General features: G+C 41.3%; 1 protein-coding gene across 3 annotated transcripts in view; it reads right to left on the minus strand.

The window, feature by feature from the left end:
* Positions 1-7153: 7153 nt before the first annotated feature.
* ZMAT4 (zinc finger matrin-type 4) overlaps positions 7154-22421 on the minus strand; it is a 326969-nt gene continuing 311701 nt past the window's right edge. For all 3 annotated transcript variants that reach the window (XM_058525273.1, XM_058525274.1, XM_058525275.1), the window contains one exon: positions 7154-9184. In XM_058525273.1, coding sequence (XP_058381256.1) covers positions 9169-9184 — 16 coding nt within the window. In that variant the 3' untranslated portion in view covers positions 7154-9168. The remainder of the gene's footprint in view (positions 9185-22421) is intronic.

Genomic DNA, 22421 nt, shown 5'->3' on the forward strand with positions numbered 1-22421 from the left:
CTGCTGCCCTTGAGCTACACGTTGATTTGATCTTGAATTCAATGCTCTTCCTTTAGTTGTTTTAATTGTTAAAAATGCTTGACATATTTGGTTATAAAATTAAGGTGGTTTTCTCACTGTAAACTGAAACCAGGGACATATTGGACAATTGCACATTCATGAAACTGAAGGATGAATGAGTCAGAGCCATATCATATGAGAGGTAAATGGAGATGGCACTGGGGCATCATGCTGTTACTGCTAAGGGCACGGAGTAAAATGCCAGAAACCCTCTGGCCATCTTTGGGAGTCTATAGTAGTGCAATGTTCTGGGCACAGTAATTGCAAACTCCATTTAATGATGCAGGTGGCCTCAGTGTTACTCTCACGTGATCTGGTCATATTAAGTTTTCTGAGATGCTTTAATTCACGCTCCTGAGAACTGAAATAATCTTAAAGTAGGAGGTATTACTTCATTATAGTGTACAATGGTAAAAACGCACAGTCTCTTTCTTTAATATTACATTGACTTGCTATTTATACAGTAACTGGAACCATCCAGTTCCATGTATCCACTCCCATTTTACCCAAGACAGCTGGCCTAGAGAGAGGAAAGTAGCTTGCTTCACAAAAGCCCAAATTTCTCTCCTGGGAGAGCATGGCTAAAACTCCAGCCTCCTAAATTTCAACTCCCTTCTTGCTACTGCATCTTGATGCTTCCTAATTCATAGAGTTTCAAATTAACTTCATGATTACTCATGTAAATGATTTCTTTAACTTCTCCAGATAAGTGAACCAGTGAAACAATATTTTTTAAAAAAATATGTGCAGACCATATAAACACATGGCTCCTTATCTCCCCTACTTGTCAGGATGATCAAGGTCCCATCCACTGATGATGAGAAGACTTGCAGGAAGAGGGTTGTAAGCTTAGAACAGCTGGTGCGGAGAGCTACCCAGGAGAGCAGGACCCACCTCTTCAAGGAAGGAGTTCTCCTATGTGTCATCAAGACTGAGGGTGCTGGTGAAATAGATACAACTTCTATGCAGGGACCGTGGCTCCGAGAATGGGGACCAAGGAGCCAGGTTCTGGGCAGAACGGTCAGCAACTGGACACACGTTGACGGCCGTAAAGAAAGACTGCAGCCTGATGTTTGAATATCTAGTCTGAATAGCTCAGATCCTCCAGGCTCTAGGTAGAAAGCAGCAGTATATTCCCAGACCTCACTTGTTGCCAGGCGAGTTTCTCGCTGGCTCGGGGACTGGGTCAGGAGGCACTCCTAAACCCGTCATGCCCCTAACAGGACTGGGCAGAAGTAAGCTGGCTCCAACCACGCAGGAATCCACTTACGCACGCCCAGTGATGAGGATTCTGGCTATGCACAACATATGCTCCTTCTCTAACATCCATGATATGGGGATCTTGACTCATAGGGCAGATTTCGGAGCAAACACATAGGGAATTCTAATCAGCTAACAATGAAGAAAAATTTAGGGTGCCAAAGGGCAGACATGTCTAGAGAGCTGGGTTCTTTGATCTTCATGCGCATTTGTAGTCAGCTAACTTTCTGGCGTGGGGGCTCATGTGTAGTAAGCTGATTTATGTAGTGGGTTAGGCTCAAACTCACAAAGTTTATGACTCAGCAATGTCTGTCTGACATTTATTACCACTCAAACAGACTGGCAGTCATAAATCCAGCTTCATTTTTACAGTTAAATGGCTCCTATCATGAGACAAAAGAACAAAGGAAAAGAATCCACAGCTGTTCTATTCATCCTATATCTCATCAAAAAATAGAAAAAAGTGTAGAAATGAATAGGTCATGTTGTAATAGATTCATATTTATATGCATACATGCATGCACACTATGTACAGATACTGTATAAAAACATATCCTGAACTCTGCTCTGCCTACAGAAATAGGTTGAGGAGATGCATGTCTTATCCTTCTGTGTTAGAGCAGGATCAATCACGAACTCTCCCCGCTAAATGCAAGTGTGGGGTCCTTGTACTGAGTAAAAGCCCAACAGGCAGACAGAGTTACTGGCAGAGATGCTTGAGCTGGGGGTGGAGGTGGGGCAGTGCAGTGGAAGTGAGACAAATAGATAAAAGTGCCTCTCAGGAATTCTGGGACACTTTGGGCTCTGCTCTTCTGGGAAGCTGTTCCCTATTGGAGATATATTAGCAGCAACTCTCTCCCATGTAAGGTTCTATCTCATCACGTATTTTTAAAAATGAGAATGAGCGAAATGAGAGAGATGAGCAAGATAGTCTCTTCCAGCTCTCACATTGAATGGTTCTATTTTACATTGAATAGTTATTAGCTAGTCGGGTGGTAGAAAAGAGGGGAGAAGAAGAAATGCATGTATTTAATTTGTTTAATTTTTACAACTCTAGAAGAAAAGTGTCATGAGCCCCACTTTAAACATTGAGAAACGGAAGCTCAGAAAACTTATGCAACTTACCCAAGATCATAGATCAAATACATGGCAGAATCTACGTATTTATTCTAAATCCAGGGTTTATTTATTTTTTAACTGTTATATCATTTCCCCTATAGAATACCCTTTTTCTGGAACTTTGTATTTAATAAATAGTTGCTAAATTAATATACGCATATATGATAAACGTAACACATACAACCCCTTTAGTACTTGTAAACTGGATTACTGAAGTTTGCAAAAAAGATAAGTTGGTTTTAGTTTTTGTTTTTCCCTCTCAAGTGTACCCATCTCTATTCTCAGAAGAACTTTGGCTAAAGAAGATAACTGCAAAAGAAAAATGTTCTTTTCTCTTCAAATTCTAGCAATAAGTCAGATAATATCAGACATTTCCTAAAATAGGAATCGTATTCTATCGCACACTCAACATCTACAGAGATAAGGCCCTACAGTAACTAAGATATATGTTACTATATAAAAATTGATAAGGGTTGAGTCCAAGTCCACCCAGAGAGTGGCTCACTGTTCATCTGGGAAGATGGGCAGTTTCTGAGACAGTGAGTGACTGGAAAAAGCCTCCAGTATTTAGTTTATTTACATCTCGACACTTTCAAAGAAGTAAATGGCTGGGCCGGCCCCGTGGCTTAGCGGTTAAGTGCGCGCGCTCCGCTGCTGGCGGCCCAGGTTCGGATCCCGGGCGCTCACCAACGCACCGCTTCTCCGGCCATGCTGAGGCCGTGTCCCACATACAGCAACTAGAAGGATGTGCAGCTATGACATACAACTATCTACTGGGGCTTTGGGGGGGAAATAAATAAATAAATAAAATCTTTAAAAAAAATAAAATAAAAATAAAAAGAAGTAAATGGCTGATGCAACCCCCCAGGTGGGACACCCACTTTATTACCTACCCCCATGGGTAGCTTGTAAAGGGCACCTGATTAACTTTCATCACAATTAAACTCTCCACACCTAAAGGACACCGAGAGATGGTAGCTTACATAAAGAGGTAGGAGATGGGCTTGTAATTAGCCTTAAATTAAGTGGTAAAGAAGATAATGAAGACAGAGAACTTTAAAAAATATATCTAGTTAAAAGTATAAACTCGTTGGCTTTTAAAAATATATCTCTAAAATGGTAAATATTCTCCATATACTGACTGTATGTTCCTGTTACGAATCACCTTTTTAATAGCAGTATGTTCTAGTTACGCAAAAGAATGGTAAAGAAAGACAAGCTGCTCCAAACTTCTGAGTACGTGGTCCTTTTTGCCCATCAACCTGAAAGCTGCAAAGTAGATCTAACAAGTGACAAGAAGAATTAATTCAGAAGAAGAAAGGAGGGAAAACATAACCATTTATTAATACTCCTACAGCCGACTGCCGACACCTGGAGGGCTGGGGTGGTCTTTTCTCTCCAGGGTGTGGTCTCCCTGATGCTCTGACAGTTCTGTCTAGAATAAGAGTTGCTGGCACAGTGACCACACTTCATTCCATTATTTTCAAGCTCAACCAAGGAGATCGTATTTTTTTCAAAATAGAAAAATATCCCTACTACCTTGCTTACACGTAGGTAGCATTAATAATTTCCTTGGAACTAATATTAGGGAGGCTAATCACATCCTCCCATTCTGAGCTTCTCAGAGACTATTTACAGCCAGAGTAGTGGACCAATGGGACATGGAGTTGACCCAACATGGCGACTCTTTGGACTGTGAGCAATGAAATCATTAGCACTAATGTTGTTATGCACACCTGTTAATATCCTACCCAGCCATGAAGACAATTTCAAGGAATATGAGAATATAAAATCAAAAATAGATTTCAATAGAACATTTGGTCACTGAGTTGGCCACCACAAAAGAACGTTATCTTGCTCATCACTGATGGTTTTACAGTCAGACTTTTAATCATTTGAAGAGTGACAGTTCAAGTAGAAAATGTGTTGGGAGTTCTCAAAATAGCAAGGGTGCAAGAGGGGAATTCATCATGTGTATGGCAATTTCACCTTTTCTCTTTAATTAAAAAACAAACTTAGCAGCCAGATGTACTGCATTGTATATTACGTCAGCTCTCTGCAGTTGAGTCAGCCCTTGCCAATTCTAGTGAGCACCTGTGAAATGAGGGCACTTGAGCCTGGACCTCAAAAACAACCACAGATAATGTGCAAGTTTGGCACATGACAATAGTTGGTTCTTGAGAAACAATGTAACCTGTTAATGACAGTTGGAAGTGGGGGGACAGGTAAAATTAGATTTTTTCCTTCACTCATATAATTTGAAGATTATAGAATGTGGTTTTTTTTTTTTGAGGAAGATCGGCCCTGAGCTAACATCTGCCAATCCTCCTCTTTTTTTTGCTGAGGAAGACTGGCCCTGGGCTAACATCCATGCCCATCTTCCTCCACTTTATATGGGACGCCGCCACAGCATGGCTTGCCAAGCGCATGCGTTGGTGCGCGCCCAGGATCCGAACCAGTGAACCCGGGGCCGCCACAACGGAGCGCATGCACTTAACCGCTTGCGCCACCGGGCCGGCCCCTAGAATGTGTTTTTTAAAGGTCAGAATGAATGGCTAATTAAGTTGAGGCATTTGAAATTAACAAATAAAACTGCTACTCAGAATAGTGACTAAGGAGTAATTAATCATATGGGAAAAGATGGCAGCAAAGTAGAGCCAGCAGTAAAATTATTTTTTAACTAGTTGCCATAGAGCCTTCAAATGACGTTAGTAAGAAACTGTTACATATTAATTCTTTTCCTTTCTCTTTAGGCTATATTCTTTAAAAAAAAAAAAAACAGTGTTCAACATTTTTCTAGAAAGACACAAATCCAGGCAGATGTCCGTCTGCACAACCTCTCTTGCAGGCATTTAAAAATATATGGACTGGCCATGACTCTTTCCTCTACCTTCAACTCAACATGGGAAGGAATTAAGGGTTACCTTATCATAGGCATAAACTTACACCCACTCCGATTAATTTTTAAATATAAATCACTGACAATTTTTGGCATTTTAACTATTATAATACAAACTACTTAATACACTCTTTAAAACCAATGTTGACCCCACCCCCACCCCCATCCTGAGAATGCCTGCTTTACAATCTGCTTAAGAAAACATTTGGTTTTGCTTCTGGCTGCTTTTTGTTTCCTTAGGTGCCACCTTTGCCAGACTCGAGTTTGATGCTCTCAATCCATGCTGGGCCTCTCAGGATTTCATTCCACATCAAGATATTTGTATATTAAATTTAAAGCCAAATTTATCCACATGAATATTACAATGAAATATCCAGATAGTTAATTTGACATGCATACCTTAAACTAGAAGCAAACTAAAGCAGCATTTATACAGAGATTTATACTTTTAAGCACTTGACATTTATTAATTGGCTAATCCACACCACACACCTATGAGGTAGTTTAGCATGACTTTAGTACAAATAAATTAAGTAAGAAGCAGAAAAAGAAAAAAGCTTGTTCTCCACAATAATATGTTGATTAGACCCTTCTCATTCTGGTCACAAAGGAGCAACAATCAATTCTTTGTACAAGTTGGTCAAAAGAACAACTACTATTAAGCTTGGATGGACTGTAGAGAGCATAGTTATTTTATTACCTGACAGTTCAGAAAGGTTATTTTCTTATTGGTGTCCTAATGCGCTGTGCTCACAGTGACCTGTCAGAAATACCTCAAAGATCTGCTTTAGAAGAGGTGTGACCCCTGCCCCAGGGCTCAAATTTCCCTGTGGGTCTATTAGCATCTTTCATGGATCTCATTGATCTGATTGGTCTAACATACTCACTGCAAGAGAAAGGTGTCAAGACTTTTGCAGCTCCAGTTTATGTTTCTCTGCCATCTAAGAGGCAAATGAGAAACAAAGCCTGCTGGTCTTTGTAGTTAAGCAATTGCAGATGAGTTTTATTACTACTTTTATCAGCAAAAGGGATCACTGTAGTCCTCCCTACTTAGCAGATTGCTTCATGATCAGATTTATTAGCGCCCTGGGCTGTGGGGACTACATATAACGCAAGCTCATTAATTTGGGTTTCACCACCATGGCATTTGCGGCCACTGGCACAGGCGCTGGCCTGAAGCTACCTCTGCACTTAGAGAAGAAAAACTCTTTGCAAAGGAAGTGAATTATACGACCGGGACTGGAGGAGTGTTTAACTCTATGAGAAGACATAGACTATTTCAACCACTTGGCAACTATCCCTTTAAATACAAAAATTTAAAGTAAAATATAAGGATGCCATCAGGCTTGTGTGTTATGTTCATTTTGAATCATTTTTCCCTCCTTGGAGCAAAACTTCAAATGGGCAGTAGTTGGTGAGTTTAGTTGACATTAGTACAAGTACTCTGGAACAGTGAAAGTACTTCAAATATTGATAATCTGTATAGTCTCACTCTTTCAAATAGACAGCGTTCTCCCCTAGTTCCTCTGAATTGAGATTTTACAGGAAATCCCTAGACCCCTTCTCATCTCTCCTGGAATCCCTGCCGCAATCAGGTGGCCCTATCAGAGCCGTTCCACGCTGGCCGGGTCTGCATGGGTCTCTTCCTCTCTGCCGGAATTACTCTGGTTATTTGAAAATATTTACCTTATGTCTCACTACCATTCATTCATAATGAAATTGGAATGTAAGACAAGACCTAATTAAACAAATATAAACATAGCAAAAAAAAAAAAAAAGAGAGAGAGAGAGAAACAACAACAAATAGCTAGCTTCCCAAGCAGGGATGTTTCCATTTAAGACTTCCTAATATCAATAAGATTCATAGGTTCTTCTTGTTTAAAGCTGACTATGTCACCTCCAAGTACACTGGAATGATACTTTCATTTATCTGCATGGGCAAAAATAAAGAAAGAAATTTGGAAACAAACAAAGAAAACCTCTGGCAGGGTGTTCACTTTCACTTGACAGATTGCCAAGAGGTAATGGTATTTAGATGCGGAATTCTGAAATAATCTGATTATTGTATCTGGAAGCTTCTCTGTACAGGGTTTGGTGTAGCTTCTCTGTAAAGCAAAAGAGATCTATGTTCATAGGCTCGTCTATATCAGGTTATTAAAAAAAAAACAAGAAACACTTGAGAGTATGTGCTCACTAAACACAAACAGAAACAAGGACATTTTTCTTCTTTCTTTTTACTTGGATAGTGCTTATTTTACAGCAGAATTGACAAATAAAGCCTTATTTTACACAATCGAAGAAAAGTTCATCAATGGAGGTTTGTAGCTCAGTTGTGTGCTTTCAAAAATAGCAAAATAGATTGCTTCCCATCAAACCCTTCTTCCTTCCCACGGGACAGCACGTGGCTGGTGTGGCTGCTTCTCTCTGTGCTTCTGCAGGCACAGAAATGGGCAACCCTGGTCCCTCCTGAGCGGGCCCTCCTCATGGGAATGGTGCCAAATTTCAAACACCTGAATAACAACACTGTGCATTTCTAAGTCATTTCATTTATTGCTGAGTTGTAACCACCTTAGCTCTCTCTGGAAAAACAACAGACATCCAGAAAATCCTGACACCAGGAGATCAACTGCCTGTGGTCACAACGCACAAAAGGCAACCCCAGCCAGAGCACTGAGCAGCATCATGAATAGAAGGTAAATATCCAGCTTTGCAGCCCGTCTGCAGGACACCAGATCCAGCCACGACGGAGAATTAAACCCAGAGAAAGAGCTTTATGAGTTACACTCAGAGACGTGCCCCATCAGAGAGCAACAGTTTTCCAGTCTGCCATATTGGCCAGTGGTGTTCTTTCCGAAGTGACTGAATCTTGGCTCAGCAAGAGGACTCCAGTGAGAAACAGAGAAATAGCAATTCCTCACCATACCCAAGGCTGTCATTTCTTCAGAATTGACTCACTTCTTTCCATTCGTCAGTACCCCACATTAAAGCTCACAATTCAGGCCAACTTCATAAGAAATATTCATTTCTTTCTCTCTCATTCTGGGGTTTATAATTCTTCTTTTGGATGCCTTTGGGAAAACATTTCATCAAGGTCAACTGCTGCTAAGACATTTTTGCCTAAAAGGATCATCATGCAGGCAAACTAATTCTTTTCCTAAGCAATTATTTAGGCAGCTTGCAAAGAGGACTTGGCTTAACCTTGAGAAACTGTTCTTTGAATGATCAGAAAAAAAGGAGGAGGATTCTTCCTTTATTCACCCTCTTCATGCTCCTTGTTCAGATGGCAAACCTCGCTCACATTTTTGAAGGTGAAATGAGAAGGACGAGTGTCTGTGTCCATTATATATCTTCTGCGAATAGTGATTCGTTCTGGTTCTGTGCATGTTGCCACCAATCAGGTTCAATATAATGAAAAAATAATGTTTATTTCTTGATAGAAGTGGTTTACATCTCAAATATCAAGGATTTAATAGAATAAGTATATGTTGAAGAAATCTAGAATAAATTGGAAATTTAGATTTTTCCACTATCTTTAAGGTTGAATGATGCTCCCACTGTTTGCTATAGGATTACAATTCAGAACATGTGCTAAATATATTATCAGGAAAGAATTTAAAAATCCATCCAAATATCATAACTTACCACAAAATTAAAAAAAGAAAGAAAGCTCATTCACTCTTCAAAACTAAGATTAGTCATATGTTAATCTGTGAATCCTCATAAGAAATGTTCATTGTTCAAGAAAGAATCCTCCTTTGGTGGTTGATAAGTAGTTCTCCACGGCAGAGAAATTCTGACATTTTTTTCTAATTTCTTGATTGATGTTTTCACTACTTATTCTTCAGGCTGTAAGACAGAAGAGAACAGAGTCTTACCTTCTTCACAGTTACACATTCCAACCTCTCTCTCACTCACTCAATCTCTCCCCACCTCCCACATCATTTTGCCACCAAATTAACATAAAGCTGAATTTATATGATGACTCTTTTAAGTTCTAAATAACGTGTATATAATAACTCAATTACCAATGTCATCTCCATGTATGTAGAAGAAAATATATATCTCTATACTGTCAATCCAGATGCTAAATTCACTCTGAAAGTACTTAAAATGAAAATAACAAGTTTACTTTTATTTATGGCATACTGCATATACCCATCTTTAAGTTTCAACTATAACTACTTGTAGAACCTTCTTGTTGGGAGAGGAAAACAACATTATAGCACTTAGATTTCAAATTATTATAAAGCTCAATATCAATTCATTCAGAATTTTTTTCTGTTAGATAAAGAGGAAAAATTGTTTCTGGTTTTACTCTCAAACACTATTGATTTAAATCAAATAGATAAGTAAGTTTTATAGGGTTTTTAGTTTTGTTTTTTCTTTCTGGTAAGAAGATACTACTATTTATTGCATGCCTACTATGTGTCAAGAATTTCACATTTATTTTACATTATAATTTAATCCCACAACCACCTTTAAAGTGAATGTTATTTCCCCCATTTTAAAGATGAGAAGACTGAGGCTTCAAATGGCTAAGTTAATGGCACAAGGTCATACAGCTGATGTTAAGGGGTGTGAGTTGGACCTGGGAAAGATCAGAATCAGAAGGCAAAAGAGCTTGTTAACAATACATGCAGGGGATTTCTTTCACGCTATCGAAGCTGTCCTCTGGCTGCAATGAGGCTGCCAAAATGGTCTCTTCCAGTAGTTGACCGTTACCCTAAAGCTGTGTTTTGGGGGAAGCGTGGCAAAAGTGCTGGAGCAAGTAAGAACACTTGTGCAGATTTTCCTCTCCCTCATCATTAGGATCTAAATATCTTAGTGGAAGTCTGGTAAATGAAAACTCACAAGCTACAAAGGAAAATTCTATCACTCACCCAGAAACACACAGATATCTTGAAATTTTATTTTCCAAAACAAGTGCTGTCAGAGAATATTCTCAGGATCTGAATAAGAATATGAATGTTGTCAATGTAATGCAGACCAAAAGAAAATGGAGACTACATGTAATTTTTTGTAAAAATAGCTTTGAAATTTTTCCTTGGAATGACCCTGGTACCACAGTCACTTTTTAATAGTTGTTATAAAAAGAAAAATCCTGTTTTAGAATCTCATATTCAGTTTCTACTACCACTCGGTCATGACTTAAGGAAATTCTATAGTCGTTGTCATCTTCATGAATTAATGTGACATAAAGGTTAGAAGTTCTCACTGAGCAAACAAGTACAATCTCATTTTTATAAACTGCAAAGATGAACACTTTTCAAATCAAAATGAGTTTGAAGCGCAGCACCTTCATGTGATAGGAAGAAGACCAATCACATCTGCTGCTGAGTCGTCTTCTGTCTTGACTACATCGTTAGAGGAAACTAGAAGAGAGTTGTTTTTTTTTTAAACTTATAGTAAAAAATGGTATATTAAGAATTTAATCCCACAAAGAGGAAAAAATATCACATTCTTCCTTTTTATAGTCAGAATAGTTATTCAAATCCTGTCTGAACACATAGAAGTAATGACAAATTAAAATGCCTTTCAATTCCATATAGCTTTTATAATTATTCATCCATTACTGTTATTATTGCTGGAAAAGCTCCATCATATTTTAGTCAGCATCCCATTTGATACAAAAGAACATGGAAAATTTTACTGCTATTAATAAATATACAGCCATCCTATTCAAGAAAAAAATTCTTTTTCATCTGAGAGATAAGCTGCATAATTCATGTATTTTCAGAAATTTCTTTAAATAGAAAATTGAAGAAAGGCATAAGGGAAAAAAGAAGTCATTATATAGTTTCTATTTGCGGTGAGGGGCAGTCTTTGTTCTCAGAGGGTCTTACATTTGATTTGATTTGAAGAGACAATTTCAATTTTGTTATACACATACTAATCATACTCATGGAGTTCATTTTATTTTCTACATATATCATCATAAAAATGATGACAACATAGCTTCCATTTTCCTTCCTAAAAAAAAAACACTGTCACTGAAGGTTACTAGGGATTTTACTTGGGGTCTTGGAATGCAGTTAGAAAAACTTAGCACAATTTGGAATGGGTACCTCTGCCTCCAAAAAAGAGAAGTTTCCATGTCAAGAAACTGAGGAGCTATGTCTAATTCCTGTGAGCTCCAGCCCCTGTCAGAGCTCCAGCCATAGAGAAGGACGTGATGGCCTTGCAGCACAGGTCCTGCATGCCAAGACCCCAAGCCAGATGAGAATCACATCTGCAGGACCAGTTAAGTAAAAAAGCTTCTCTTTCCACTAATCACCCCTTTCACCGTTCTGACTTGAAAGATCCAGGAGAGGAGAGATGCTCTGAACTGGGTATGAGATAGAAGTCTTATGTAGAATTAGTAGTAGCCTTATGGTGAGGACTTCTTAATACCTGAAAAGGAGGCTTAAATACTGAAATTAAACTTTTCTCATCATTGAAAACGGCCAGAAATGTATGCAGTGTTCCTGAGATATTATCAAGACGAGGGAGAGGGGTGGAGAATGCATTCTGACCCAGTGTGTTTGAAGGTGGTGACAAGAGAAAAATTTAATGATTGATTTGTCCCATGTTGAATTTAAACAGTTCAATAAACCAATTAAAACAAGCAGCAGAACATCCTCAATTGTTATCAAGTCCAGTTTCTGATAGCCAGGGAGAAAATTTACAGTGACATGTAAAATGAAATAGTGAAGCATGGCTTATATGAAATATATAGCCGGACTTTGTTAGATGAGAGGGAATTATGTCCCAGACATTTTCCACAAACATGTTGCTTAACAGTCATGATTTGAACTTGTTCTAAACTTATTGCCTGAGATATGCCATGAAAGACATCCAAGGACTTGTCACCTTTGCTCAATTTATTAAGATAGTACAGTGATATACCAAATTAAATTATGTTTCCAAAATTGAACATCTCCCAATTTCTATTTTTTCTTTTCCTGCATTCCCTAACTTGGCAAATAAGGTCAAGTCAGAAATGCAGTGTTCTCCCAGCCTTGTTCCTTTTCTCCCTCACCCCATGACCCAATCAACCACAAATCTTCTTGGCTTCCTATTTCACTCCTAACATGTCATCTCCTCTGCATACCCTGCCCATGCCCTATTCCAGGCCCTTGACATTGTGCTGGTCTTCTATCTGGCATCTTTGCAACCAGCTCTGCTGCTTCATCACCCAGGTGTGTGTTGTAGTGCTTCCCTAGGTTCCACCATCTACTGGAGAAAAGATAACACATAAAGGTCACGTGTGATGTGACTGCTGCCTTCTCTGCCAGCACTGTCTTTTTATCAGTCATCCCCTCAATCACTCTAAGCTCTGATCACGGAGAATTGCTGGAGGTTTCTGAACTTGTCATGTTCTTACGTGCTTCTATGGTTTCCACAGGCTCTTCTTTCTGCCAGGGAACTCCTCTCCCAGCCCTTTATTTGCCCAGCTTCTCTCTCTCCTCTTCGTGGAAGCATGCTTACTTAAGATATCCTTTCCTGAACTTATCCTGACTACATAAAATGTATTTGGAGTATTTTGAGCAGCCACTTGGGAGTGAAGAACAAAACCTCAAGAAAATGCCTAAGCTACAGGAAGTGATCAGTGAGCTGCTGCACTTAAAACAAGGAGTACAATGTGTTTTGCTTCTGAGAAGGGTGAATGGCAAGGGAATGAGGGGGTTGCGGAAGAAAGGGGAGAAGAGAGGAGAATGTGGGAGAAGGAGATAAGGCATAGAGGGAGTGGAACCAGTAAGATGGCTTTGTTCTGTGCCTGGTGCTATCTCTGTATGACTCCCAAATCTTCTATAGTTGTCTAAACAAACAAAATACTCACAAAGTGTTCATTGTTAGCGAAGTCTATGTAGTCTGATTATCTGGGGGAGGAGAAGCCCTCAAAGTGATGGGAGAGAAAGATGCAGAAAGACCGCAAGACATTGGGAGTGAAAAGTGCAGGCAGGGCTTTGGATCCTAACACGTGGTTGTAAACTTTGTTGGGTAGTCCTGCGCCCACCCAAGACGACTGGAAGTGGGACGGGCTTCAGCTGACATCTCTGAAGTCTGGGCAACACAAGATGAATTTCTCCAAATCCACCTTGGAAAAACAAACCCCATATATTTATAACCCATTGAATAAAGAAATAATTTAAGAAAATTCAGGCTAATTTGGAGAAAAGTTAGATATTGTGAACATTCAAGAAATTGTAGATATTCAAAAGTATAGAATATTTGAAATGAAGGCAGCTCTGTCACTTCCTCATACACATAGACTAGCAAAATTGACAAGAACGATTTGTAGTTAACTTACTAAAACACCTAAGAAAATAAGCCTCCTCTATTCATATAGAATTTGCATGGTTTATATGCAAATGAATGCTTCCTGCAGGGAAGTCCAATGTCCTCATTTTACAGATGAGAAACTCGATGGAGCCTCTGGCAGACCCGTATACCCGTATACCCTCAGCATTCCCAACTCCTGCGCCCTCACACCCTCAGCCCCCTTATTTGGGGGACTCCATTCCTCCTATTTTGGGGTTCTAGCCACAGCTGAGGCAGATTCAAACAGAGCAAGGAACCTGCAAAGTGCTAAGCTTGGGGACATCATCAGCACCCATCGACCTCCTAGACTGAAGTGAACGAGTCCAGTACCCCTTTTCCATTCGCTCCTGGAACTAGAGGCCACAGAAGGGTGAATGGCAAGGGAACGAGGGGGAAGTGAGAGAGTCCAGCACCCCTTTTCCGTTCGCTCATGGAAGTGGAGGCCTGGGGACCCCCTGCTTGTTTCTGGGCCTCAGCTCCTACTTTACCTCCCGAGGGAAATCTGTCCTGACTCCCTCTTCTCCCTACCCCGTCCTAGTTAGATCCCCACCTACGTGCTTCCCTCTGTTGTTTCTTTAACCACATCATATTGCCATCTTTTGTTTACCATCTGTCCCCACTTCAAAGAAGCCTGGGACCGTCCCTATATCTGTATTTTCAGTGCTTGGTATAAGGCCTGACACAGAATCGATGCATAACCTTCCCCAAACGAAGCCATGAGGAAAACCAGAGAGGGAATCAATTACTACACTGGGAAGAAGCCTAACTCCCAGATACTCACATTCCTCATTTCCTGTCCTATCCTGGGCAAGTCCATTTCCACCCTGCATTTTCAGATAAGAACAACAATTAAGTATTCAAAGCTTCTCTACCTCTATTCTTATCTTCTTCTACTGTTTTTCTTATAGATTCAAAGGGCTTGTGATTTAAAGCTAGAAAACTCGATTTTAAACCCCAATATCAATTGTTACTAGTTGGATATTCATGTACCACATTTTTAACTTATTTAATCCCACTTCTTCTATGTGTGAAAAAAATACATCATTAATACCTTCCACATAGGAGTGTCATAAGGATTAAATAAGATAATGTATAAGAATGTGTCCAGTAACCACTAAAAATATAGACACTCTTGTGTCTTTATCCTTGCTTTTGGAAGAAAAATTTCTGATGCAGATGGTATATAATAAAGAATTTATCTGGTTTTTGTCCCAGGTTCTTGGAGTGAAGGTCCTAACCCCTTGGGATTTCCCAGTCGATAGGAGTGTCTTTGTTATTCATGGTGGGCCCTGATAGTTGATGTAAATGAGGTGACTCATGGTGGGTCCCCAGATAATTTCAGGATGGGGGCTGGCCATGCCAGAAAGACCAACCATGTGATTAGTTGGTTGAGGCTTTGAGCCAAATGATATTAGCCCAACCTCTGCGAAGGGGAGAGGGGCTGGAGACAGAGTTCAGCCACATGGCCAATGATTGAATTGATCATGCCTAAGTAACAAAACTCCAGTAAAAACTCTGGACACTGAAGCTCAGTTAAGCTTCCTTGTTGGTGAACACATCAATGTTCTGGGAGGGTGGGTGGTGCCTCCTGAGTCCACAAAAAGGGGGCACAGAAGCTCTGCATCTGGGACCCTCCTAGACCTCACCCTATGCGTTTTGTCTGGTCCCGATTTCTATCCTTTATATTAAAACTGTAATCATAAGTCTAGCACTTTCCTGAGTTCCGTGATTCCTGCTAGTGAACTGTCAAATCTGAGGAGGTAGTGAGAACCCTGGAATTTGAAGCCACTTGATGAGAAGTGCAGGTGGGTTGGAAATCCCCAAAGCTTGCAGCTGGTGTCTGAAGTGAGGATGGTCGTGTGGAGGACTATGCCCTTGACTTGTGAAGTCTTTGCTAACTGCAGGCAGTTAGTGCCAGAATTGCAACGCGTTGTTGCAGTAGCAAACCTATCTGATTGTGCTTCTGAGTTTTAGTGTGCAGAGCCCAACCCCACTTCCATGCAGGGCACGCACGGAGCAGGTTCTAGTGCTAGGCCAAGAACTTCTCTGCAGTGGAGCATACGGCAGAAGCAGTTCAGTAGTTGTCAGAGAGTGAGCTCTACCATCAAATGCTGGATCTCAAATTCCAGATCTAGCACTCACTAGCTTTGTGACCTCTACCTTAGTTTCCTGATCCATAAGATGGAGATGATGTAATAATCACAGAGACCTCACAGGGCTGCTATGAAGATTAAATGAGTTAACACATGGAAGTATTATGCACCGCCTACGTATGGGGCAAATAAATGTTGTCTCATTATTATTACTACTATTATTATTATTAATATTTACTCTGTTACATGGGCTCCTGTTTTAGGCTAAGTCTATTAATGAGTCTTATGTAATTGGCAGAAACAGAGACAGAGTGTTGAAGTGAGATATGCTTCTAGATCCCAAGGGCAGTTCTAGTCCTGTGTTTCCACGGTAGGTGAAGGATCATGGGAAACAGTAAAGTATGGCAGGGGGTGGGGGTGGGAGGAATGCTAATATCTGATTGGTTCACAATGTCCCCTCCTGCAAAAAAGGCTAAAATGGTCTAGATTACATTGTCTACCTTGGTACCCAGTAGTCACATAAGGCTATTTAAATGTAAAATAATTAAAATTAAATAAAACTAAAAATTCAGTTCCTCAGTCACACTAGCCACATTTCAAGTGCTCCACAGGGACATGTGGCTGGTGGATACCTAATTGTTCAGAGTAGATGTAGAACATTTTTGCATCATTACAGGACAGTGCTGGTCTAGAACCATCAAAAGTATCTGAAATCAGATAAGTTTTGAAATATGTCAGAGTACTTTTTAAAAATAAATGTTCTATAACCATGTAAAATCCATTAATTTTCCCTCAAATGTAAAATAAAATGAAGAAAAACAATGGGTGTATTTCATGGAGAGACTGACCACTATTATATTCAAATATTCTGTACCTGTCTCTCAAACATTCCAGTGCCTCTAAGCTTAGGGATCAGGAAAGGGGAATACCCAAACTCTTGATATACAGTCTCTCTTTCTTTCAGCTCATGTGCAAACGTCCTGGGGTACCTGCCTTTTGACCACCTGGAGGCCAGCAATTCCAGCTGATTCCTAGTACACCTGGATCAGCAATTGTAAAAGTGGAAAGCTACTCCCCAAACCTGGCCCTCAATGATGGTGAAGCAGAGGAGAAGAAGCAAAGGAAGAAGGTGGCAGAAGCATGTGTTGGTGGAGTGCCTGGTGAGGTCAAAGGGAAAGGAAGGACTGGGAACCCAAGTGACAAAAATTGATAGCAAATACTATGTGAGGCAGACTGCTGAGAAGGGGACTTGGAAATATGGTGGGATGAGATGTCACCAGCTGCAGAGGGGAGATGCCAGGCTGGGACTGAGCGGAGGAAGGCAGAAAGCTGATAGAGGAGACATGGGGGTCTGTGCCAACACATGGGCCACTGAGGGGTCAGGGAGGACTCTGGTACCCAGGCTGGGCTGCTGGTCGTAAAAATGGGACTAACATGATAATGCGATTTTTGTAACAAATTATTTGACAATTATTATATTATTACTAAAACCCCAAAACATTATGTAATGGAACAAGTGAATTCAGAAAGAGCATTAAATTAGGATCTAGGTCTGGATGTATACTGAATGGCTACACTGCAAGTATAGCTTCATCTCCCCAATCTCCTCATCTATCAATGAAGAACTGGAAAAAGCCATTCTCCAGGCCTTTTCACCTCCAACATACTGAAATCCTGTGGCTGGGCCAACGTCACTACAGCAGAGATAGACTCAGTCCTTTAAGTCATTCAGTTCCAAGTTCAGCGGTTTTCTGTCAGCCCCATCTAAATTATCACAAACTCCAAAATGACAAGTCTACAGATAGAGAGGATTCTGTACTTTCTTTTCCTTTTCTTTTTTTTTTTCCCTCAGGTTCAGCGTTTATTTGCTAACCAGCACCTGCCACAAACACACCCAAACCTTTCAGCAGATGTCCAACTCCACTCCTGAAAGTTGTCAGTACACTTGCAAACAGAGCCAAACTCTATCTTATAAGTGTGCTGACAGACAAAGGAAGAGGATCAAGAAAGCCAGCATGCGCTCCTGGAGAGTCTCTGGGAGACTGTGGTCTGCTGCAGCATCCTCCAGGGCACCCACGTCTGGACCAACACAAAGCAAACACACACTACAAAGGGCAGCAGTGTTTGCAATGTCTGTGGTGGCAAACTCAATGATATGGAGACAATTCAGCCATATATAAGAATCACCCTAGTAAAAATCCACGTGATCCCTCACTCCAGACAACTATGCCCTCTATATTGTCCCTGTAGGACATCTGTGATGCAGAGTGGGGTACACTGGCGTGGAGTCTGGGATCCTGGTGCCACTTGACACTATCTAAATCATGTAACTGATAGAAAATGACTCAACCTCTCTGAGCCGCAGTTCTCTAATCTCTCAATCAGGGATAAGACATCCGGGCATAGGAGTTTTGTAAGTAATAAATGGGTTAATGATAATCCTTTGTAAATGGCAAAATTTCTGGAAAAGCTATTCAAATATAAATTACTGGAATTATAACTTTATATAATAATATGACAACTCCTCCTTAAAGACTATTTTACACATTTTAATTGAGATAACATGGTAGGAGTAACAGATTAGCTAACCACAGCATCATCAATGGTTTGCTCATATGCTGAGTCTCTATCACTGTGGACTTCCAAGTGTCCAAGGACTGAATCTAACATACTCGAGCATTGGAAGCAAGACGTTTGTCAGGGTGGGGTGCTGGGAACTTTGGCCTAAGGGGTCAGGAACTGCCAAGGGCAATGTTGCCAGTGGCGGAGGGGAGAGAAGAGCAGGGAGACACCACAGGGGTGATTTGCGTTTCTGCAGGGGAGGGGCTAATGAAATATATTCTCCGCCTCACAACTTGGTCTTGACCAGCACTAAGGAACTTGGTGATCTAGCTGAGAGATTTTCAAGCCATGTTGAAGGTGCCATCTGCCTGCTTCTTGCTGCTTGTAGTAAACCGCAAGAGTGATAAGTTGAAGGAAGAATTGTTCAACAAAAAGCAACCAAGACTTGATTTTGAAAATTCTCAGCCTCTCTGACCAGCAAAAGATGCTAAAATTAAGAAAAGGCTTCCAAGTATGGTCAGGAAAATGTGGTCTAGAGATAAAGCTGAATGAGATCGCATAACCCTTGTTAAGATTTCAAAAAGATCAAAGGATCAGACTGTTACTGGGTCCCACACTGGATCTTTAAAGAGATTAAGGGTGTGCCTTACAGTGTGTCTCAGAGGAACACTAGGGCCTCTAGGAAGTCTAAGGGCATTGTCTTCCAGCTTTCTCAAAGGACCCAAAGCCAGAGAAAGGCTTTTCTCAAAGAGATTTGTGGGTGCGACTTTTTTCTAGTACAGTGAACCCCAATAAGATTCACAGAAATGTTACAGAGTCTTAGAGAAAACGGTATCAGCAGAAACACTATGATTTTGGACTGAAAGGAGCAGAGACAGTACAAAATGAAAAGAGGCCAGTAGACCCCAGAAATTCTGGTAAGAAGCTGGCCAAACAAACTACTCGGGTGCAAACGTGTGCTGGCTTTCATGAAAAACGAAGGATGACTCAGAGGGCAGACCAAGGTAAGTAGCCTCTGAAGTGGCTTCCAAAGATCCCTGCATCCTGGCATGATCCTCCCCCCTTGAGTGTGGGCTGGATCTGGTGGCTTGTTTCTAGCAAATAGAGTAGGAACAGTTTTATGGCAAGATTAGGCTACAAAAGACTGTGATTTCCATCTTGTTCCCACACTCTCTCTTGCCCTCTTGCCTGCTCAGATCGTTGTGAGCGGCCCACGCCCAGAAATGCCTGTGATCAGTTTAGTGAGGAATGGAGATTCTCATTCTAACATCTCTCGAGGAACCTGATCCTGCCAACAACTTCTTGAGTGAGACTGGACGCAGATTCACCTCTAGTGCAGCCTTGACTGATGCCTTAGGAGAAACCCAGAGCCTGAGAACCCAGTTAAACCACACCTGGATTCTTGACCCACAGGAACTGTGAGATGATAGATGTTGGTGTTTTAGGGCACAAAGTTTAGGGGTCATTTGTTAAGCAATAATAGGTAACTGATGGTCAGTGTTATGGATTGAATTGTGTCCCCACCACCCCCTGCAATTCATATGTTGAAGTTCTAACCTCCAGTACCTCAGAAGGTGACCTTATTTGGAAATAGAGCCATTGCAGATGTAATTAGTTAAGCTGAGGTCATACTGAGTAGAGTGGCCTCTAATCCACTATGATCAGTGTCCTTATAAAAAGGGGAAATCTGGACACAGGGAGATGTATATGAGGAGAATATCATGCGAAGATTGGAGTTCTGCTGCTGCCAGCCAAGGAACTAGCAGAAGTTAGGAGAAAGGCCTGGAATACATCCTTGTCTAGCACCTTCAGAGGGAGCATGGCCTTGCCGACACCTTGATCTCAGACTTCTAGCCTCTAGAATTGTAAGACAATAAATTTCTGTTGTTTAAGCCATTTAGTTTGTGGTACTTTCTTATGGCAGTCCCAGAAAACTAATATTGTCAGTAAATAGGAGAAAAAGTGCTATGGAGTATCAGGTAGGAGAACAGAAACCAAAGAATGATCTGCTCTGAGCCCAGTAGTCCTCCGAAACACTGACACCCCCGCACTAAATTCTAGCAAAAAAAATCGTCTGTGTCCCTATTCAAATGCCATCACCACAGGACCCTTCTGATCACAGGAGAAGTTTCAGGGCCAACGCAATGAGTCATCCAGGTGGGCATGCTCCTCGAATCAGGAGCTTCTTCACACACCTCAGAAAGGTAAGTGGGGTAGAGCAGAGAGAGGAAAACAAAGCAGAGCAAAACCCTGAGGCACAGGGAAAAGGAAGGTCAAAGTCAGGGGAACACATGTGCATCTCACCTCCTATATAGATTTCCTCCTGAAAAAAAGTAGAGAATTTGACTCTTTTGTGTAAATTAATTTACAGCACGCTGACCCATTTAAGCAACAATGGGGTGAACCATTTTAACAAGAAAAATTCATCTTCTAACACACCTCCTATGTAAGTTTGGGCTCTGTGGAGAAGCACACGCCAGCTCGGCTCTGAATGTGACTGAGTGCTCTCCTCGGCGTCAAGATCCATCAATTCTCAAACTCTATACATATTCGCTTTCAATTAATAGACAAAAAGAGATTGATTATGGAAAATTCAGGGCTGAAAAACAGACACTCATTAAAATTCCTGCTGACTGCTCTCAGCCAGTGCTGGCAAGTCCTGGTGGGGAAGAAAATCCTTTTTTTTTGTTGACTTTGTTAATACTCGAGAAGAAAGACTGAAGAAATGAATTACGTTCCAATGTTCCTCAGAGGGAAGTACCAATTCCTGCGGCAGCGTAATTGTCTGCTTCCAGCCTGTGACCTTTACTCCTTGACAACCGACAGAGAGGGAAGGGAGCGGGGGAGCAGGGCTCTCCGAGGCTCCATGTGAGCTGCCGGGGCCAGGAATTGCTCTGCTCCTAACCGACTGCTACACAAATGTAGGTTTGGGCAGCACATAAAGCTGCACTGAAATATGGCTCCACACCACTCCGACAGGTCCTCCGGACAGACTCAGACACACCCCGCCACCAGGGGCTGGTCTGAGTAGAGTATGATTTTTAAAAGCATTTCACACACGCACCTGACTAACTTGGAAAAATATGGAAGGGCAATCATGATAGGAGTGGCATCTCTCAAGGTGCATCATTTGCAATATTTTGATTAACTCCCATTTCTGAATGGCAAAGCAGCTACGTTAATAAACAGCAAACTCCAATTAGACATCTGTGCGTGCAACCTAAATGGAACCCTTGGCTGGCTCGTGTGTGGCGCCGGTTTTCCCACAGCCTGTGTGCGTGGGGTCCAGCCGGGGGTCAGGAAGGTTTCCAGCGTTCTCCTGAAGCACCAGGCATTTACTCCTAGGAGCATGCAAATGCCCCTGTTTTGTTGTGACGTCATTTCTTTCCTTCCTCGGCCTCTCACACAGGTCTCACAATCTGACTCCCTGACCAAAATTCTGAGTCTAGAAGGCAGTCACTTCCCATGTGGCAGCCACCCCCTGATTGTATGAAAGTGTTTAGCTGGCTACTTGGAAAGGAAGGAAACCATATTGGTGAAAAGGACGTGGATCTTGGGCCACACAGATCTGGATTTGAACTGAAACCGTGCCGTCTACTAATTATGTGACTTGGGGAAACTGTTTCAGCTTTCGCAGCCCAGTCACCTCATCCATGAATGGGAATATGAACATTGGCCCTTTAGAGCAAGGCACTATTGTAATGTGCTGAGTCCACAGCAGAAAATCAAAGTGGTAAAAATCCATGCCTTATATTTTAGTATGGAGAGACTGGCCATGAATGAAAATAAGCAAATTATATGGTACGATGGAAGGCAATAACGACTATGAGAAAAAACAAAGCAGGGCAGGGATATGGAGGATGTGAGAACAGGAGTTGCAACTTTTAAGAGTGGTCAGAGAAATTGCCCTTTGCATGTGCTGGGAAATCGCCAGTTGAGGCGTGGTTGTCGGGGGAAGAGCAGGTAGAGGGAACAGCAAGTGCAAAAGCTGAGGCAAGGATTCTCTCGAGGTCTCCAAGGAGTCACAAAGAGGGCAGTGTGGCTGGTGCCAAGGGAAGAAGGGTGAGAAGCTGGGAGCAGGGCAAAGAGATAACTGGAGGTAAGAGGGTCTGGGTGTGTGGAGGGCC

This window comes from Diceros bicornis, chromosome 29, assembly GCF_020826845.1.
Source record: "Diceros bicornis minor isolate mBicDic1 chromosome 29, mDicBic1.mat.cur, whole genome shotgun sequence".
Taxonomy (NCBI): Eukaryota; Metazoa; Chordata; class Mammalia; order Perissodactyla; family Rhinocerotidae; genus Diceros; species Diceros bicornis.